The sequence below is a fragment of the Aotus nancymaae genome, unplaced genomic scaffold (genome assembly GCF_030222135.1).
Source record: "Aotus nancymaae isolate 86718 unplaced genomic scaffold, 86718_ANA_hifiasm-v0.15.2.pri h1tg000008l, whole genome shotgun sequence".
Lineage (NCBI taxonomy): Eukaryota > Metazoa > Chordata > Mammalia > Primates > Aotidae > Aotus > Aotus nancymaae.
The window spans coordinates 1,238,638-1,259,231 of record NW_026988419.1 but is presented as its reverse complement, the minus strand read 5'-3'; the positions used below and the strand labels follow the sequence as shown (position 1 = coordinate 1,259,231).

General features: G+C 45.0%; 1 protein-coding gene across 7 annotated transcripts in view; it reads left to right on the top strand.

Annotated features, from left to right (window-relative positions):
* DGKD (diacylglycerol kinase delta) overlaps positions 1–20,594 on the top strand; it is a 118,420-nt gene that overhangs the window by 28,519 nt on the left and 69,307 nt on the right. For 5 of the 7 annotated variants that reach the window (XM_012434141.3, XM_012434140.3, XM_064372875.1 and 2 more), the window contains exons 2-3: positions 12,076–12,186; positions 13,764–13,844. In XM_012434141.3, coding sequence (XP_012289564.2) covers positions 12,076–12,186; positions 13,764–13,844 — 192 coding nt within the window. Of the gene's footprint in view, positions 1–9,808; positions 10,041–10,722; positions 10,832–12,075; positions 12,187–13,763; positions 13,845–20,594 lie in introns of those variants that run through there. The other 2 variants (XM_021676860.2, XM_064372874.1) reach the window with 2 other exon arrangements.

Sequence of the window (20,594 nt, the reverse complement as noted above, 5' to 3'; positions counted from 1 at the left end):
AGAGATGATGTCTTACTGTGTTGCCCAGTCTGGTCTTGAACTCCTGGGCACAAGTGATTTGCCTACCTCTTTCTCCCAAAGTGCTGAGATTACAGGTGTGAGCCATAGCATCTGGCAATTTTATTTTGACTTTTTTTTTTAGACACATGGTCTTATTCTGTCATCCAGGCTACAGTGCAGCAGTGCAGTGGTTCAGTCATAGCTCACTGGAGCCTAAATTCCTGGGTTCAAGCAGTTTTTCTGCCCCACCTTCCCTAGTAGTTAGGACTACAGGTGTATGCCACCACACTCAGCCAATTTTTATAGTTTTTATAGAGATGGAGTCTTGCTGTGTTGACCAGGCTGGTCTTGAATTCCTGGGCTCAAGTGATCTGCCTGCCTCGTCCTCTCAAAGTGTTGAGATTACAGGTTTGAGACACCATGCCCAGCTCCACTTTTCCATTTTATTTACACACTTGAAAACAGATGGGGCTGGGTGCCGTGGCTCACGCCTGTAATCCCAGCACTTTGGGTGCCCAGGGCGGGAGGATCACCTGCTGTCAGGAGTTCGAGACCAGCCTGGCCAACATGGTGAAATACCATCTCTACTAAAAATAACAAAAAATTAGTCAGGCGTGATGGTACACGCCCATAGTCCCAGCTACTTGGGAGGCTGAGGTAGGAGAATCTCTTGAACCTGGGAGGTGGAAGTTGCAGTGAGCCAAGATTGTGCCGCTGCAGTCCAGCCTGGGTGACAGAACGAGACTCCTTCTCAAAAAAGGAAAAAAAAAGAGAAAACATATATGAGGGATATTATCTTGGAATGTGAGTAGTAGGTGTTAGCAGTGGCTGGGCTCTGGGTGGGCTTAAGTGAATAAAAAGTAACTCCCAGCAAACAAGTCTGCCTTGTGTTGGACTGTTTAATATGGGACTTTATTTCCACCAAGTGTCTGAAAACGGGTGAGGAAGCAGCTGGTTGAGCACGTGCCAGGGGAGAGGAGGTTGAATGCTGATAGTGGCTGCACTGCCACACTGTTCTCAGGTGCTTTTCTGTTTGGTGCCTTGCCGTCTGAGGTGGGATCGATAGGTCAGGAAGCTGGGGAGGCTGCCTCGAGCCCAGGCAGCACCAGCTTCAGACATCTGGTGTGTTTCACTGACTTCCAAGTTTCCAAAGCGCCCTGTCGCACCCCTCTCATGACACTTCAAAACAATTTATGGAAATTTCCAAACAGACACAGAAGTAGAGACAGTTGAATTAATCACATCAGCCTTGTGTCTTGTTTCATCTCTCTCCACCCCCCATCGCCACCCCCTTTTTTTCTGAGCATTTTATTTTTATTATTATTATTTTTTTCCTGAGCATTTTAAAGCACATTCTTCTGATACTTCTCATGATGCAAAGTATCCCTCTGCTGGAGCAGTTTCCTGAAAGTTCAAGGGTCGAGTCCCTTTCATCGTAGTATTCCAAGCCGCACTCAGCACTCAAGTGCTCAATAAACATTTATTGAAACAGTGATTTCATTCCATAGCTCGATAGGGAGATGGATTTTGTTCCATAGGTTTCGTGGAAGCTGAGTCTTTCCTACCTTAATGAACTACAGATAGTGTTTGTGTGTTTCGGGATGTCGCTTCTGTTGCTGGTGGTTAAGGTTTGTGCCTTTGGTGTGTAGGGGAGATGGGTTTGTGCATAAATTTACTTTCAGAAAAAGTAGGGTGATTGGTTGTGGCTATAATTTAGTCTGAACTTGTACAGACAAAAATAATGAAAAGTAAGTCTTCCCCAGACATAAAAAATGTTTTTCATTTGCTAAGTTTGGAGAGGGTTGAAATCAGACAGATCTGGGTCTGAAGCCCATACCTGTCACTTCTTTGTAGGTGTTCATGTCCTCTCTGGACCTCAGATTCTTCATAAGTAAAATGGGGTCATAACTATTGTTCAGGGCAGATTAAATACAGGTTTTACATAAGCTCCTGGCACACAGTAGGTACTCCACAAATACTGATTCTTTCTTCTCCTTGCCCATGGTTCTGCGAAATGGGAACGTTTTCTGGGCCTCCCTTAGAATGTCCTTATGTGGATTACGTGGGTGATCTCTGGGAAGTGCTTACACTTGAACCTGGAGCAAGTCAGAGCTCAGTTAGCCTGCTGGGTGCTGCCCCTGCCAGGGAGTCCTTGTAAAATCATGTGTGTGCCTTCCCTGTCTCATCTACTCTTTCCCTAGAGGTAACCACTTAACCATTTATATTATTATTTTGGTTAATCCTTCCAAAGTTCTGGGATGTGAGCTACGGCCTTGTTTCTTGCCAGTCTGATGGTGCAAATAGTATTTTCACTTAGTTATATTTTTCTTTTTGAGCTAAGTTGAGCATCTTTTCCTATGTTTAAGGGCTTTTTGTATTTTTTTCTTTTGTCAAACATTGTTTATATTTTTTGCCCCTTTTCTACCAGATTGTTAGTTTGGTCTCAATTTTTATAAGTTCTTTAAAGATTAAGGATATTAGCCCTTTATGGTATTTTGTAAAACTTCCTGGCTGGCTGTGGTGGCTTATGCCTGCAATCACAGCACTTTGGGAGGCCGAGGCCTGAGGATTGCCTGAGCAACATAGTGAGACCCTGTCTTTACAAAAAAACAGCAAAAAAAATTAGCGCACCTGTAGTCCTAGCTACTTGGGAGGCTGAGATGGGAGAATCATTAGAGCCCAGGAGTTCAAGGCTGCCGTGAGCTGTGATTGCACCACTTCACTCCAGGCTGGTTGACAGAGTGAGACCCTGTCTCAAAACAAAAATAAAACTAAAAACTTCCTGAGGCACTGGGATGATTAAGATAAATAAACCCGCTTAACCCAGGGACTGTTGGTCTGGGGAGGGAGACAGCCTCGTAATGGATGTTCATGTACTTGCAAAACGGTGACAGTTAGTTCTGCCTGGGAGGAGTCTGGGAAGGCTTCCCGAAAGTGGTGGCATTTGACTTGGATCTCTAAGCTCAGGCGTTTTCCAGCCAGTAGAAGAGGAGCTGAGGATTTCCAGGCAGAGGAAAGTGTATATTCAAAAGAGTGGGGAAATAAAGGAGTGGATTGTGTTTGGCTCGGGTAGTTCTGGGAGGGGTGAGAGAGGAGCCTGTCAGATTGGGAGGAGCCCTGTGGGCCACAGGAAGGCTTCCTAGATGAGGAGGAAAGCCAGGGGAGGTTTGTGAGTGGGCCCTGGGCTCTGAGACCCTATGCTGCTTCCAGTCCCCTGGAGCTTTTAACACTGCGGCTCCCTGGTCCTTCCCATGCTGATGCTGATTACGGTGAGGTGGGGCCAGTGGTCACTGTTTCTTGAAGCTTGCCAGGTAATTGTAGTGGAAGTTGGGGTTGAGATCCTCCCACTGAGAGAGAGAATTGTGGCAGCCGTTGGAGGGAGGATGGACAGAGAACAAACTTGGTATGCTTAGGAACCACCTGGGTTCTTGGCAAAAATCCGTATTTCCAAGGCTCAGGAGGCTGGGAGTGGAGCAGCAACTTGCTTTTTATTTATTTTATTTCTATATTATTATTTTAATAACCTGATTTTTTTTTTTTTTTTTTAGAGTAGTCCAGTGAAGTAGTGAGAACGGGATAAAGAATAGAGCAAAGGGTTTAGTCTGTACCTGACTGTGAACCATCATTGGAGGTAGCTCACTGCCTTCAGGCCAGCCGTCACCTGCATTTTTAACAAACATTCCAGGGGTTCTGATGTGTGGTGGTTTGGGTCACGCTTTGAGACGCACTGAGGCCCAGAGACAAGAGGTAGAACAACTTAGTCCTGAGGTAGGTGGGGCTGAAGACGAGGGGCAGAATCTTCCATTATTTTAACAAATACAGCCAATGATCCTAGAGAGCCAATTAGAAATGGGGAGTGAGGGAGAGAAAGAGTTGAGCGTCTGCTACTACTTTTAGCTTTGGTGATGCTATTATTAACTAAAGAGGAAATGTGGGGTCACTGAACAGTGAGATGAGGTATGTTTCAGGGTGGAGGCCTGGCCCCTGGGACACCAGCATGCAAGACTATATTGGAGTAGCAGTGACGCTGACCGATCGGGAGCGAACTCAGCCGACCCATCATTATCAGGCAGGAATGCATTTGGCTGCAGGTTGATGTCATCAGGAACCACACTGGCTACCTTGTGGCCTTAACATGGCTGCTGCAGCACTAGATGGTGTATGTTCATTCAAAGCAAAGGTGGCATTGAGTCTATGTGTGTTCCCACGTACCAGCCAAGCACTTGTCTACTTCCCCACCCCCGACAGAACTGCTTAGGTCTCCTTGACCAGGACTGGGGCAATGGGGATTAGCTGTGTGATGAAATTCCCACCACCCCCAACGCCACCATCCCCAATTCAAAATCAAGATCCTGTGAGCAGTGAGGATGTCTGTGTATGTGCATGGGGAAGTTAACAGTGTTGGCCATACTGCAGCAAGAGATGTGTCCTCGGTTTAGGGAAAGTGGGTGTGAACTCCAAATGAAGGGCAGATCTGGAGCAGCTCTCTTGGGGGTTTGGGCGTACATATCGCTGCCACTTTTTGGCTTTTTTGGTTTAGTCCTTCCTCACATTAGTGGGGGCAGGAATGAGGTGTCCCTCCTTCTGTCAGTGGAAACTTTGGCATAGGGTCTTTGGAACATGGTCACTTTTAATCTTGGTGGCAGTGCGTTGAAGGAGGAAAACCAGGGTGGTGGCAACAGGGAAACTGGATTATCTTGATTGGTAAGGGAAGGATGACTGTCCTTTTTCCATGGGTTGGTGTTTTGGGGTCTTCAGAAAACCTGTGTTGGGTTCCTTTCTGTCAATGGCAGCACCAGACTCAGGGCCTGGCTCTGCGCAGCTGAGTGGGATTCTGCAGTGCAGCAGTTGCTTGGTGTGCTCTCTCCTGCTGGCCGTTGGTGTCATGGAGACGCTGGTGTGGCACACATTCCGTTGCTGCCCTGGCCGTGCACACTCCCTCAGCTTCTGCCAGGATGCGCTAAGATTGGGATATAGGTAGATATGTGATGGGGCAAGTTGCAGGTAGTTCCTGAATGAAGATGAATCTATGGGTAGTATTTTGAGTAGATACAGGAAGTTACTTTTGCTTAATTGATTTAAATCTGTTATCAGCAGACTTTTATGCTGAAGTTTTATTTTCCCAACAAGTATTATTTTCCGGGCTCTGGGTTTGAATCCTGGGTGTGACATTTATTAGCCAAGCGGTCTTGGGTGAATTACTTAATCCTCTCCCCTTAGTTTCCTAATGTGTAAAGTGGGAATATTACCACCAATTTCAAAATTGCTGTGAGGATTAAAAGATGAAGGTGGCCCCTGCTCGGGTAGCAGATGTGGTATGTGTGAAGAAGTGTTGAAGATAACCTTTAGGTCTTTGAATATGTTGTGTGTGCCTTATGTTTTATGAACAAATTATTTTCTGATTGTTTCCTATTTGTGAATCATGGTGCTTATCAACTGCAAACCACAGACAAAGCTTTGAGATAGAATTGGAGAGGCGTGGGATTTCTTTTGAGACCTGTCATTAGTTGTTCAACCTTGGGCAAGTTACTCGGTCTCTCTGTTTACCACTTTTTTTTTGTTGTTGACTGGAATATTAGTTTCTGTCTCATAGACCACAAATGTTTGTTCTGTTGAGAAGGGAAGCAAATATAAAAATACTCATGAAATTTAAAGTGGCATGCAAATTGGGCTGGGTGCGGAGGCTGAGGAGTGTGGATTGAGGTCAGGAGTTTGAGACCAGCCTGGCCAGAATGGTGAAACCCTGTCTCTACTAAAAATATAAAAAAATAGCTGGGTGTGGTAGTGCGAGGCCATAATCCTAGCCAGTTGGGAGGCTGAGGCAGGAGAATCGCTTGAACCTGGGAGGCAGAGAGTGCAGTGAGCAGAGATTGCACCACTGCACTCCATCCAGCCTGGTGACAGAGCCAGACTCAAAAACAAACAAACAACAAACAGACAAAGTGATGCAAATTGATAGCAATAAGTTGTAACAGCTTCTTTCCACTGAAACATTTGTATGTTAATTTTTTATGCTAGTATTTCCACTTTTTAGGGGACTTTGTGAATTTGGATGATGTTGCTTAATTAGCATAGTTAGGTTTCTGTTTTACCTGCTTTGTCGTTCAAAGACTGGGAAGGTCTAAGGACAGATAGATAGCTGAAGTGGACATTTGGCTAATTTTCACTCCTTTCTCCTATTTTTTTGTCCCCCTCCCCAGTTTCCCAGCTGTCTGCCTCCAGCCTCTTTGTCCGGGTCCCTTTGGGCAGGCTGTGGCTTGCTACCCTCAGCCTCCGGACATGTGTCTTTTGGTTGGCCCCCTCCATTTTCTTCACCCCTGTGTGGCAGCCGTTTTTCATTTGTTTTTGCTTTTACTGGGTAAATGTGGAAATCCTCACTCCTTACATGCTGGAGATATGAACACTAATACTCTGAGATTTTACTTCCATTATTATGTTGGTTATGTTTTTCCCTTTACCATTTTACATGCAGAATAATACATGGAGTATACACATAAATTGTGAAGCACAGTCATGGACTGTGCACCCATGGACCCACCTGTACAGCTGAGTGCCAGGGTGCTGGCCCATGGGCTCTTCTGTGGCATCCCCCAGGGTTAAGCATCCTTTGGGGTTTAGTCTCCATTTGACTTACTCTTCTGGTAAATGCCGATTCACACTTTCTACCGATTTTCTTTTTGGTCATTTTTCTTTTTTATCATTCTGTGGGAGTTTCTTTTCTTTTTCTTTTTTCTTTTTTTTGAGAGGGAGTTTCCCTCTTGTCACCCAGGCTGGAGTGCAATGAGGAGATCTTGGCCCACTGCAGCCTCTGCCTCCTGGGTTCAAGCGATTCTCTTGTTTCAGCCTCCCAAGTAGCTGGGATTGCAGGTGTCTGCCACCATGCCCAGCTAATTTTTGTATTTTTAATAGAGACAGAATTTTACTATGTTGGCCAGGCTGGTCTCGAACTCCTGACCTTAGGTGATCCACCTGCCTCGACCTCCCAGACTGCTGAGATTACAGGCATGAGCCACCATGCCCAGCCTGTTCTGTGGGAGTTTCTGCTGTATTCTGGTTACTGACTGGCTGTCAGCAGTAGTATACATATTTTTCCTCACCTCAGCTTTGCTTTCCTCTCTTTTTGAGGTGTCTTTGATGAGCAGAAGTTCTCAATTGTAATATAGTTGAGTTTAGCAGTCATAGCTTGTGTCTAACATTGTTTCTAATTATATTTAAGAAACTCATTCAATTCCAAAGTCACTGGAAATTCTGTATCATCTGCTGGAGGTTTTCAAGTTCTGCCTTTTGCTCTCTGGCACATTCAGAGTCTGCCAGGAGCTCACGAGTGTGGTGTCCTTGGGTAACCTGCCATCTCAGCCCCTTTGCTGAAGTCCCTCTCCCCACAAACCCTGGTATGCAGTGCCACCTATTACACATCAAACTTCCAAATCTTTGAGTGTCTGTTTCTGGGCTACCTTTGGTCCCCAAATTCCCACTTGTCTTAATTTGCTGTAAGGATAGTTGAAGACATAAGCAGATATTTACTTACGGGAATATCCACTGAAGTTCTGTTGATAGCATTGAGAGAACGGGAAGCATTCTAAACATTCTGGCGCTGGGAAGCAGGTGAATGATGGAGGCGAGCGTGTGTAGGTGCAATGAGATACTCTATAGCCGGCAAAAATGCATTTGCTGATGTGGCTATATGGTGATAATATACATGACAGAAAAAATAGCAAGGTCAAATACAGTATGTACAGTATGGATTCCATGTTCATAAAAAGAAAGTTGGAAGTTGGAAAAAACCTGTCATTTTGCTTTCTCCTGTCCTGGTCACACTCAGGGTGATTTGATTTGGCTTCGACCCCGTCAGGCCACCACGTTTGCTCTGGCAGGACCTAGTGACCCCCGGTGGCTGCATCCTTTATTCTCATCTCAATTCTCATTTATGACCTCGCTGCTGCGTTGGACACTATCGATGCGATCGTCTCGACGCGCTCTCTCCTCTCCTGCGCTTCTGTCCACTTTCTTCTTGTTCTCCTATTCTGGCTTGCCTTCCTCCTTTCTGCCTGATGTTGATGTCCCTGGGTTCCCATTTCCCTGGGCCTCTGTGCACTCCATGCCTTCTCCTTGGGGGCCCTTGGCAAGGCATCTCCTGCGTTAAACCTTCTGCATTACAGACCCACAGAGCAGGCTGTTGGCTTATACCGAATTCCCCTGGCGACTTTGAGGCCCACAGACTCAGCATGTCCAGAACGAAACCCACACCCTCTGCAACTCTGCAACTCTGCACTCTTCGAAGTCGTCCAGAATTTCTGTCCCGTCTCCTCCTCTTCGCCTTGGTCAGTTGTCACATCTTTCTGAACATTCTCATGCCTACGTCCATCTCTCCCCTGCCACCCCAGACTTTTGTCACCAAAAACCCCCTTATGCCAGTTTCTGGAGTGTTCTGCCATCCTCCACGTTTCAACCCCCTCTTCTTTCCCACACTGTGGCCACAGTCAGGTTTCCAGAGTGTATTTCTGAGCTACCCCTGGACTCTGTCTCTAGCCCTAAGGAGCAGCTGCGGGTCTTTGGCTGTCCAGCCCCTCCTCCCTGGCCTGCTCAGACACCTGTCGTCTCAGGCAGCCTCCCTTACAGGGCATTGCTCACTGCCCTGTGCCCGACATCCCAGAGCACTCTGGCGTGCACACACCTGCCCTTCTCTGGTCTGAGCTCCTGCCCATGTAGCCCTCAGCACCCAGTGTAGTGGCCAGCACCTGGTGATGCGGCCGTGTGTTGGAGGAAGGAGTGGAGGAAGGGAGGGAGGAAAGAGATCTTAACTGCCTTCCCAGAGAGGGGGCAGCTTCACCCTGTGACTGGGCCTGCTGGTCCCTTCCAGACAGAGAATGCCTGGCGGGTGCGTGTTTGACTTGGGCTCGGGGAGTCCATTCTGGACTTTCTCTGCCTTGTGGTTTGAAGCCCCTTTCAAAGGCATTCTCAGAGCTGTCTTACTCTTAAGCAAGGGCCACTGGAGGCTGGCGCTTCTCCCCAAGCAGCTCCATGTGGTAGTCTTGGGCCTGTGTGTTGGGCATGTGTCTGTCGGGTCACTGGATGGCCAGGACTCAGGACCACACTCCAGCTCAGGCCCAGTGCTCTCACTAGCTTCCTCCAGGGAGCCCAGCATTGGGATTGGTGTCTCGCCTGTATTTGCTAGTGGGCACGTGTTCGCTTTCCACCTGCTGCTCTCTATCTGACTGGAGCTTGAGAGTTTTCTCAGTGCTGTGTGTGTTGCAAATTTGCCTCTGCTGGGAATAAGGGCATCCTAGACGGCTTGAACAACAGTTGGCTCATTTGTTTGTGCGTAGAACCCAACAAAGTGACTCTCAGAGTCCGGTGGCCTGGTACGGCCTGAGCGAACTGTGCAAGGGTCTGGCCCTTTCACTCCTGACTCTGCTCTGGGGGAGCAAACAGGCCTTGTCAGCCGAGCAGCGTTTCCTGTGGGTGCCTTTCACAGCTGCCACGTGCAAAACACAGCACATTATTTTGGGGTGTTATTTTCTTGACCACTTTTGGTTCATTGCTTTTGACTAAATGTTTAAAAATATTCTGCAGCATATCTATAGTACTCACAAGCAGCGAATCAGGAGAAGAAATGCAGTTTGTGAGAAGGCTTCAAAGAAATCATGTTCTTTATCTTTTCCCCAGCCTTTTCCGCTGAAACCCACCAGTCTTTTTCTGAGCACTCTTGTTCTATAAATAGAGCGGCAGCTCTCCTTGGGCAGCCCAAGATCGCAGACTCTCATCCGCCCTCAGAAAGAGAGAGAGAGAGAGAGAGAGAGAGAGAGAGAGAGAGAGAGAGTGTGTGTGTGTGTGAAGTGTATGTGGTGCAGTGAGTTGTGTTTTAATTTTGCTTTTCTTTTATGTATGAAATGTGTAGCAGGAGACACAAAAGAAAATACTCCAGCATCTGTCCTTTAAAGATAACTTACAACTTTTCTGGGTTTTGGCTTGTTGGTTTTGCTGTCTTTTTTTTTTTTCCATTTAGAGAAGAGATGGAAGTGATTACTTTCCCTGCAGAGGTAAGGAAGATGAATGGGGGGCCAGGAGAGATGTCTTCACAGTGAGGCCTTTGAGATCATCAGAGCAAGGGTCTCGTGGCATGTTTCAGCCTTCCATGGATGGCATTGTTCTGTGCAGATCTATTTGAAATGAATGTCATCCATGTGTACTTGGATCTAAAAAGGATATTTGGAAACAAATACCATTTCCCAGTCCTTCACACTGAAGCCTGGTTTCTGTCCTCTCGCTACGAGGATCAGAGGCTTTCTCTCTGCCTTGGGTCACCCTTGTTCCATTTTGGATGGGATCTCAGATGCTAGCTGTAGCCTGGGGATCCCTGCTGTCTCTGGGGGAGGGGGTGGGGATGGGGAAGTCACTTCTGGCAAACAAGCCTCATCAGAATGCTTGATCGTTGGATCATGTTGGGCTCCTCTCTTTTTCCTTCCTGGCACTCCTTAATTACTGGGGAGAGGGTGGGTGCCTTCTTCAGAAGTGTGAGGTGAATGTATAAGCCAAGAATGAGTCAGTAGATTCTTCAGCAGCTCTCCACTACGCTTATCCTCTAGAGTTGGAAAGGGCTGGTGTTGTACCACTGGGCCAGTGCTGAAAGCAGAGTTCACCATGATTGGCATGTGCTGGTGAGCAAGGAGCTCTTGGAAGTGGTCATGCATGCAACCAGTTCCCCCCAACCCAGCAAGGGCACAGTGAGGATGGCCTGTTTTGGGATGAGGAGAAGAGACCCCTGGGCACTGTGCATTGGCCTGTGCTGTGCTGTCTGGGTGTGGTCCTGGTGCCTGTCTACATGTTGATGGTATGTGGGGCTGGGGGCTTTCTACAGTCTTCCTGTTCCACTCCCTCTCCTGTTGTGAGCGGCCGGTGGACGGACCATAGTGCAGTGTTCTGCTCTTGCATTCTGGCACAGGTGGGGACATGAGCCTTCTGTGACTTGCTCTTGCTGGTTTTATCTTAGGTAGTTTTAAGTGTTTGTAGATACCTAAGAACTTTGTACGTGCGCTGTTTAAAACATTTACAGAAAGTGCAGAGATGGGATTCAGTAATTAAGCAAAAGCTTCTCTGAATCAATGTGCTTGTCTTTGAATAGAATTTTTAGGAAGCCTCCCTCCATTTCCATGCCGAAGCTCCTTGTGGACTGGGCATTGCTGTGAGCTGGGGCATAACATAGTGTGTGAACGCTGAGAGCCAGGTTCTTGTCTTCATGCGTGTCGTTTATTCCTTTTGACTGTGTTAATGGCTCCAAGTACTTCAAAACATCTCATAACCAAGTAGCTCCTTACATATTTGACATCTTGGTGGCATGGGCCACATAAGGTAGGGGAGCAGCTCTGGGAGAAGCAGTGCCCCTTTCGTTCTTGGCTTTAATTGAACCAAGGTGAGTGGACTGTAGAATCCATTTCTGGATTCTCTTAAGAGAGTATCTTGTGTTATTGGGGGAACTCATCAGATTTTCGGGTTGAGAGAAGTTTTAGTGTCTGTGGCTGAGGTACTTCCCTCTCATGTGTGTGTAGATGCACACGCCCGGCCTGTGAGTGGTAGATTGGGCTGAGGGTGCAGGCCTGGAGCTGCTGAGCCCCAGAGCAACTGACGTAGACAGCTTTGGCAGCAAGATCTTGAGAAATGGCAGGGGGCCAGAGAACACAGAGACAGGGCCAAGAATAGCTGAAAAATATCAAATGCTGAAGTTGGAGAATGCACTGGCCCTGAGTCCCGGTGTCCTCCCAGCTGCTGTGTACTGTGGCCCTGTGAGTCTCAGTGTCCCTTCAGCACACCTACAAGTGCATCCAGGGCACACCCTAGGCCCCTGACACCCCTACCCACACAGGCATGCATTGCCCCTTAGGGGATAAGATTGGTGCAATCCCCCAAGCCCCCGGCAGCGCGCTGGGCCTGTGCATAGGTCAAGGTCTGGTGGGAGTGTGAGAAATATTTTCTCTTAGAAACAAGAATGTGTTTCAGCCACAACAGGGTGCGTTTCAGTCGGAAGAGTGAAAGGGCACCTTGAAATGCAAGTTTATGAATATGTTTCTGTACTTTCAGACCATCATCAAAGAGGGGATGCTGACCAAACAGAACAATTCATTCCAGCGATCAAAAAGGAGATACTTTAAGCTACGAGGGCGAACGCTGTACTATGCCAAAACGGCAAAGGTAAGGCCCCATGCAGGAAAGCACACGTGAGGACTCACGGGAGCGTCCCAGGGGAGGAATCGGGATGCTGAGTCTGTCCTTGTGTGGGAGAAGCTTCGATTTTCAGATCTGTTCTTGCCAGTGAGTTTGTAACACTCCACACTGTCAGGTTTTATTTGTCTCAAGGCATGCTTTATTTCTTATCAAAATTAATTTTTATTCATTTTCCTTTAATGTCATCAGTAATGGGGAAAAGGAAAAAGTCACAGAAATAGCCACATTACAATTGGATATCTTTCTTTCAGAAAGGTGAGGGGATCACAGGGCTATAAATCTTATCTTCTTAATGTTAAATAATTATTTAAGTATATTGAGCTTCTTGGTGCATGAACAGAAATGAGAAATTCTTTATTTTTAGGCTTTCTAGCAATTAACCTTCTTTCTGTATGCCCTATTGTAGGTAGATTTAAAGCTAGAAGCACCGAGTGGGTACTGCTGGAGGAGGGGGAGCCAGTGAAAGTCATAGATTACTGCCATATTTAAGCGAATGTGGTGTTAGACTTTCAGTGTTAGACTTTCAGACACCAGTTGTTGGCTGGGATTCTGAATATCTGTATTTTTGTATCAGTATTGGTGTCATTAGTAATATTTTGATATTTAAGAAATCTGGAATTTGAATCATTTACATTTTGAGACATATCCCTAGGAAGTTATTGCATTAAAATTTGAAATGGAACAAAGCAGCTAGTTTAGAAAGGGTTCTGACAACTTCCCTCACTTAAAAAAAAAATGACAAAACAACCTTTTACAGTTAGTTCTTGGGGTGAGGGGAAGGGGAAGGTTACTTAAAAGATTGAGTCTCTTTTTAGTTTGATCTTCTCCAGGGTTCCGTATAGAGCCATCGTAAAATAGAGGGGATGGTATAAGGGAAACAGGAGGCAGGGGCTGTATGAGGGGACTGGGGAGAGTCGAGAGGGAAACGGGGGGGGGGGGGGGTCACCAGGCCTGATTCCCAGCCCTGCCCTGGAGCATCTCTCTCTCCAGGATCAGGTTCCTTCTGCTTTGCTGTCTTGTTTCCTTTAATGGCCAGACCCCTTCTAGGTGGACCTGTCTCTCTTTCCCATAAGAATTTGTTGTAGCTAGGACCTTTCCCCTCCATGTGCTCACTGGAGGAACAAGCCGGAAGGACATAGAATCCTCAGTCCGGACCCCGGCCTTCTCTCAGCTAAAACACTGTGTGAGAACATACTTCACATGTCAAAGGGAACACTAGTATTGACGGTAATAAACACAGAAATAACAGCATTGAGTTCTTTGCTTTGGTTCTCTCTTTTTTCCTCTACTAATGCAATGTCAAATAAAGTTCGTGGATTAAAAAAAAAAATCATGGCACTGTACCTGTGAGCCCAAGCTTTTGGTTATAAGCAGGTGGGTGGGTTAATTTGGATTGGCGTATTGATTGGATGCTACAGTTTCAAGGTACTTGGGCATCTGTGGGTGCTTGGTAGGGATATGGAGGTGTGGTGGACAGTGCTGGCTAGTGCTTAGGGATGTACCTGTCTTTGTGTGCCTTAGTCCCTGTGTTTGTCTCTTTCCAGTCAATTATATTTGATGAAGTGGATCTGACAGATGCCAGTGTGGCTGAATCCAGCACCAAAAACGTCAACAACAGTTTTACGGTAAGATTCCTGAGTCATGCCTTTCTTGATTCTTCACTGCAGTTGGCTTTCCGTTTTTATTTGAACACGTGTGCAAACAATTCAAACAGTTTCATTCTCTTCTTTCTGATTGGGGTGATTGCTGGTAAAATTAGAATTTAATGCTAAAAGTAATACTGTGGTTGGAGAATAGGAGAATACCTGAGAATTTGACATGCATAAGCACAAAAGGACAATAAGGACCAAATAAATTTTTTAAATGTGTTTTGGTTCATGTCTTATCATCTGTGTGTAGAGTTTTGTTTTTGTGATTAATGTAGAATATTTGGAAAATGCAGAAAAGTATGTTAACGCAATAAAAAGCAGCCACAATCCAGCCACCTCAAAACATAGAGTGTTAATATTTTGGTGTATTTATTTATTTTTTCCTTTTTTACATTTAAACTTTCTTCCAAATTTATAAAAGTTATATAGGACTTTCTGCGAAAGTTCTGAATGCACAAAATCAGGTAATCTCACCACTTAGAGGTGGCCAGCTGCTTACTCTAGAGTGTTTATTCTGTATACTTGTGTCTTTACCTACGTGTGCCCGTGAGATCGTGCTGCACCTTTTTGTTTACACCTTTTCCCCCCGCCCTGAAGACATTTTATACTAGACATTTTCTCATGTCAGCTGATCTAAATGTTCATGATAGTATTAGTGGCTATAATAGCATTTCCTTGTATGGTTTTATAATTTAGGCTTTATGGGCTGACTTTAGAGCCTACCTGTATAAGGCATGACTCTAATAACAGAACTAGAATTTTTAAAGCTGTTTTTTTTTTTATGTCATTAGGCCATCCCATCTAGACATAAAGTATGCCTCCCAATTTTAAAAATTATTCTTTTATTATTCAGTCAAGGTCAGTCATTTCCCTCATGTTTAGGATCTGACATTTGGAGTTAGTATTAGTTTCAGGTGCTTTCAAGTTTTGTTTTATTTACTGATGGATTCATTGTTGATATTGCTGATACAAATGGATTTTCCTTCCTCTGTCTAAACCTCTGCTTATTTTGTGTTGATGTAACTGCTCTTGGTTTATTACTCATTTTACTTGGAATATTTGTAGTTTTCTCTATTATTTTTACCAGCTGGGATTACTTTTTTTGAGATGGAATCTCCCTTTGTCACCCAGGCTGGCATGTGGTAGTGTGATCTCGGCTCACTGCAACCTCTGTCTCCCAGGTTCAAGCAGTCCTCATGCCGCAGGCTCCCTAGTAGCTGGGATTATACCCATTACGCCCAGCTAATTTTTGTAATGTTAGTAGAGACAGGGTTTCACCATGTTGGCCAGGCTGGTCTCAAACTCCTGGCCTTGAGTGGTCTGCCTGCCTTGGCCTCCCAAAGTGCTGGGATTACAGGCGTGTGCCACTGTGCCTGGCTCTGAACATTAATTTAGATGTTCATTTTGGTTTCAGTTATTCGTGGATTTCCTAATTAAAAAATTATTCTTGGCAATGTTGAATTTTATTCCTTAATCTTATAATTTAGAATTTCCCATTGGTATGTATGCATTTGTTTTGGGTAGAAAGGTCGTCTTGTTACACTTTTAAAACAATTGTTTTTTCTGTTTTTCATTTTAATAGATGCAGAATAGGTGGACATACTGCCTTTGTTGTGTTTTGATTTCAGAGCTAAACTAACCCCATAAAATTCGTTTAGTAACTTTCCATGAGGTTATGTTTTCTGCAACATTTTATGTAGCTTTGTGATTGGTTGTTTCTTAAGTTTGAGAGAGTTTATTTTAAATTATTTTTCATGAAGACTTTTTAGGGAGGTTAAGGCTGTAATTGAAATAAATCCTAAGATATTTATTTCTTGCATTTTGATCATTTGAGCCTTTTTATTTTTGAGTCCATATCTGTAATTTACTTTCTCACTAATTCTACACCTTCAAATTTTTTTTTTTTTTTTTCTTGAGACGGAGTTTCGTTCTTGTTACCCAGGCTGGAGTACAATGGCGCGATCTCGGCTCACTGCAACCTCTGCCTCCAGGTTCAGGCAATTCTCCTGCCTCAGCCTCCTGAGTAGCTGGGATTACAGGCACGCGCCACTATGCCCAGCTAATTTTTTGTATTTTTAGTAGAGACGGGGTTTCACCGTGTTGACGAGGATGGTCTCAATCTCTTGACCTCCTGATCCACCCGCCTCGGCCTCCCAAAGTGCTGGGATTACAGGCTTGAGCCACCGCACCCGGCCTACCTTCAAATTTAGTAGCATGTACTGTTGTGTAGTTCAAATACCTATGTCTTTGGTTGGATTTCCTTTGCATTTCTAATTTTATTTGTTTAGTTTGCTTTTCTTGTCAGATTTCTAAAACTCCAGCATTTTTGTTTTTAAAGAGAACCTAGTTCTTCGATTATTGAACAATTCTACTTTTCTGTTTCCTTTCTTTCTTTCTTTCTTTTTGAGACAGAGTCTCACTCTACTGCCCAGGCTGGAAGACTGGAGTGCAGTAGCGTGACCTTGGCTCACTGCAACCTCTGCCTCCCAGGTTCAAGTGATTCTTCTGCTTCATCCTCCTGTATAGCTGGGATTAGAGGTGTGCACCACCATGCTCGGCTGATTTTTGTATTTTTAGTTAGAGATGGGGTTTTGCCATGTTGGCCAGGCTGGTCTTGAACTCCTTACCTCAAGTAATCCTCCCGCCTCAGCCTCCCAAAGTGCTGGTATTACAGGTGTGAGGCATTGTGTCGGGCCTTACTTTTATATTTTCTAATTCAATGTTTGCATTTATGTGTACTGTTTATTTTTTATTATTTTTTATTTTTTAAGATGGAGTCTTGCTCTGTTGCTCCAGTGTTTCTCCTGCCTCAGCTTTGGGTAGCCAGGATTATAGGCATATGCCATCATGCCCAGCTAATTTCTGTGTTTTTAGTAGAGTCAGGGTTTTACCATGTTGGCCGGGCTAGTCTCAAACTCTTGACCTCAGGTGATCCGCTTGCCTTGGCCTCCCAAAGTGCTGGGATTACAGGCATGAGCCGCCATGCCCGGCCGTGTATTGATTTTTATGTGTTGTAACTTACGAAATATGTTGTTCAAGTCCCCTTATGATCTTGTTTTTTATCACTTGAGCTTCCATAGGCTGTTAGTGAGGAGTTAATCTCTTTCAGGCCAATTACATTTGACACTTTGTCCATGTATTTCTAGCAATTTTCACCTTCCCCATTTTGAAGTTTTGTTAAGCATGTAAATGTTTAAAAAGATAATACCCTTAATATTGAGTAATCATTTATTAATAAAGATTAATAAAGTAGTAGCATTCTTTTTTTTTTTTTTCTTCTCCAGACAAGGTGTTGCTCTATTGCGTGGGTTGGAGTGTAGTGGCATAATTACGGCTCATTGCAGCTTTAAACTCCTGGGCTCAAGAGCTCCTTCTGCCTCAGCCTCCCAGTTAGTTGGGACTATAGGTGCTTGCCACCATGCCTGGCTAATTTTTACATTTTTTTTGTAGAAAGTAGTTCTCACTATTGCTCAGGCTGGTTTTGAACTCGGCCTCAAGTGATCCTCCTGCCTTGGCCTCCCAAAATGCTGGGATTAAAGGAGATCTTTTTCATAGTGAATAGTTTGTGTCATTAACCATTCTCTGATATTAGCATTTCTAAGTCTGTTCTTTGTTCAGAATTTAGTTGGTATATATACCTCCCCCAGCCCCCTGCTTTCCATCCTAACTTTATCTTTAGATTTTCTTATTTTGAATTTAATTCTTTTTTTTTTTTTTTTTTTTTTTTTTGAGACGTGGTCTTGCTCTCTATCCCAGGCTGGAGTGCAGTGGTGCTGCCATGGCTCACTGAAGCCTGGACCTCTTGGGCTCAACACATCTTCCTAACTCAGCCTCCCGAGCAGCTGGGATTGCAGGCATTGCCACCACACCCAGCCGATTTTTTAGTTTTTGTAGAAATGGTCTCTAGACCAGCCCTGGCTGGCCTCTAACTACTGGCCCCAAGTGATCTACTGCCTTGGTCTCCTAAAGTGCCGGTATTGCAGCCATGAGCCAGTGTGCCTAGCCGAGATTTAATTCTTGTAAACAGTATGTTGTTAGAATCTGTTTTATTTTAGTCAGAAATGCTTTGCCTTGTAAATATTATGCTTCAGTTATTTTCTGCTGTCAGGATTCTTGCATATCTGATTCCTGTGTTTTGTGGCTGAACGTATTGTGCTTTCTTGTTTATTTATTTATTTATTTTTGAGACACGGTCTCGCTCTGTCACCCAGGCTGGAGTGCAGTGGTGCAGTCATGGCTTACTGTAGCCTCAACCTCCTAGGCTCAAGTAATCTTCCCATTTCAGCCTCCTGGGTAGCTGGGATAAAATAGAAATTATCTGGCCACACGTGACCATGCTCGGATAATTTTTGTATTTTTTGTAGAGAAGGAGTTTTACCATGTCACCCAGGCTGTTCTTGAACTTTGGGGCTGAAGTAATCCACCCACCTCGGCCTCCTGAAGTGCTGGAGTTACAGGCATTAGTCACCTTGCCCGGCCATGCTTTCTTATTTTAATGCTCTCTTGGTACCTCTCTTCTACCTCTCTTCTGTGTTGTCTCTTAAACGCAGAAGAGCTGAGCTCCCCTCCCCTCCCCTCGCCTCCCCTCCCCTCTTTTTCTTGTTTTCTTTCCTTTTCCTTTTTTTTTTTTCTTATTTTAAGGGACAGGTCTTACTCTGTCACCCAGGCTGGAGTGCAGTGGCGTGATCACCATTTACTGCAGCCTTCAAATTCCAGGCTCAAGTGATCCGCTGGCCTTGGCTTCCCAAAGTGTTGAAATTGCAGGCATGAGCCACCACGCCTGGCCAAATTTTTTTATGCTAGACCTGTTTGTAGCCAGCACATATGGTGACATCCTTTTTTTTGGTCAAGCTTTGTTTATTACTGAGTGTTTAGTCACAGAGAACATGCTACTCAGTGCTTTGTTTCATAGCTGTTATTCAGTTCATATCAAACCATGAAAATGAAAAAATACTGAAGAACATGGAAGAAAAATAATGCAGAATGGTCTCCTTTCCAGAAAGGAATCATATTTGGTATTTTATTAGCGAGCTCCGAGGACATAGTGTTTCCCAGTGTTGGTGCTGCAGGGGCATCCGGAGCAGGCTCAGTGCTGTTGCTGTCTTTGAAGGCATTTCTGCTCAAAGTCTCTGAGTTGCCTTCTCTCTTGCGTGATGCTGGTTTTGCTCACTGGTTGATCTGGTATAAAAGCAAGCCTGATTTCTTCCCCACTCAGCTTTGGGTTTTCCAGCTTTGAAAAACTATTTTTTCTTTCTTTTCTCTTAACACTTAAAAAGAAAAAAGAATTCTGGTTCACAGCAAGGCTGGTTCTTGGTCTTTTGGAACTTAGCTTGTTTATCCAGTCATTGTTTTGGCACGTATTTTTTCGGGGGTCTACCCTGGGCCACACACCATGCTGAGTGCTCAAGTTTCAATGGTGGGCAGACATGGAGAGGACCTTCTCTGCATCAAGCTTATGTTCTAGTGGGGGATCAGATAAGCACACACATAGAGCCTTAGGTACAGGCTGAGACAAGCTCTGATGGAAGAGCACCACATGGTGCCTGAAATGTGAAGACCCATCTGGTCACAGGGAGGGGCTGGGCAGTCTGAGGGGAGCATGAGCCTGAGAGGGTGTGTGTGCCTGTATGTTTCTGCATGTGTGTGGCTTGTGCAAGTAGGCACTTTCAGAATGGGGCAGGTGGAGGGACCAGCAATGTGAAGGCCTTGGGGTGGGGACACAGTGTGAGTGTGCAAAGTGGTGGAAGGGCCAGGGTGGCTGGCAGAGGACAAACTGAGAGGACACCAGAGGAGACCAGGGCAGGGCTTGGGACTTACTCCTCAAGGCTTGGACTTGTGTTGAATAGTTTTATTTGGTGAAATTCCAGATTTGCAGATGTCAGAAAGTTCTACTTTGGCTGTAGAGTGGAGGGTGAACTGGAATAGGAGGGGAGTTTGTAGGATTGTTAGGAGGGAGTGGAGTGGGAGTGTGGAGGTGTCTGGGGGCAGTGGGCAGGCTGATGATCAGGTCAGTGGGGGGTGGTGTCAGGCTTCTGCTCAGTACAGGTGCAGGCTGGTTAAATGAGCTTGGGAGTGCAGAAGAGGACCTGGGCTGTGGGGTGTTGGGGAAGGCTTCTTTATCTTCCATGTCTGTCACATTCTTTAGTCTTATTTTATTAATTAGTTGGTTTTTTCCAGTTCTAGTTATCAAAGTTTTTATCTTGTTTGTTACTACATTTACTTGCAGCCTTTCTTCCCAGCTTCCACCCCTGATTCTGACATCTTTTGTTTTTATCTTGGCTTATTCTTGTTTGATAGGTAAAGTATTTTTTAAAAGTTTTCTGTTTAACAAAATCATTCCCCCCAGGGAAAGATTTTCCTTTGATCTTCTCCATTTTCTCTTGCGTTTTCAAATGTTTTCATTGACTTAGGATTTCTCCTCTGATTTATTAATCTTTGAGCATGTTTTAGTGATTTTAGTTGTTGTCTTCAAGTCCTGTGCTTGTTTGTTTTTTTTTCTGAGACAGAGTCTCACTTTGTCATCCAGGCTGGAGTACAATGATGCAGTCTTAGCTCACTGCAACCTCCACCTTCTGGGTTCAAATGATTCTTGTGTTTCAGCTTCCTGAGTAGCTGGGATTACAGGAGCCTGCCACCACACCTGGCTAATTTTTATATTTTTAGTAGAGATAGGTTTCACCATGTTGGCCATGCTGGTCTCAAACTCCTGAGCTTGAGTGATCTGCC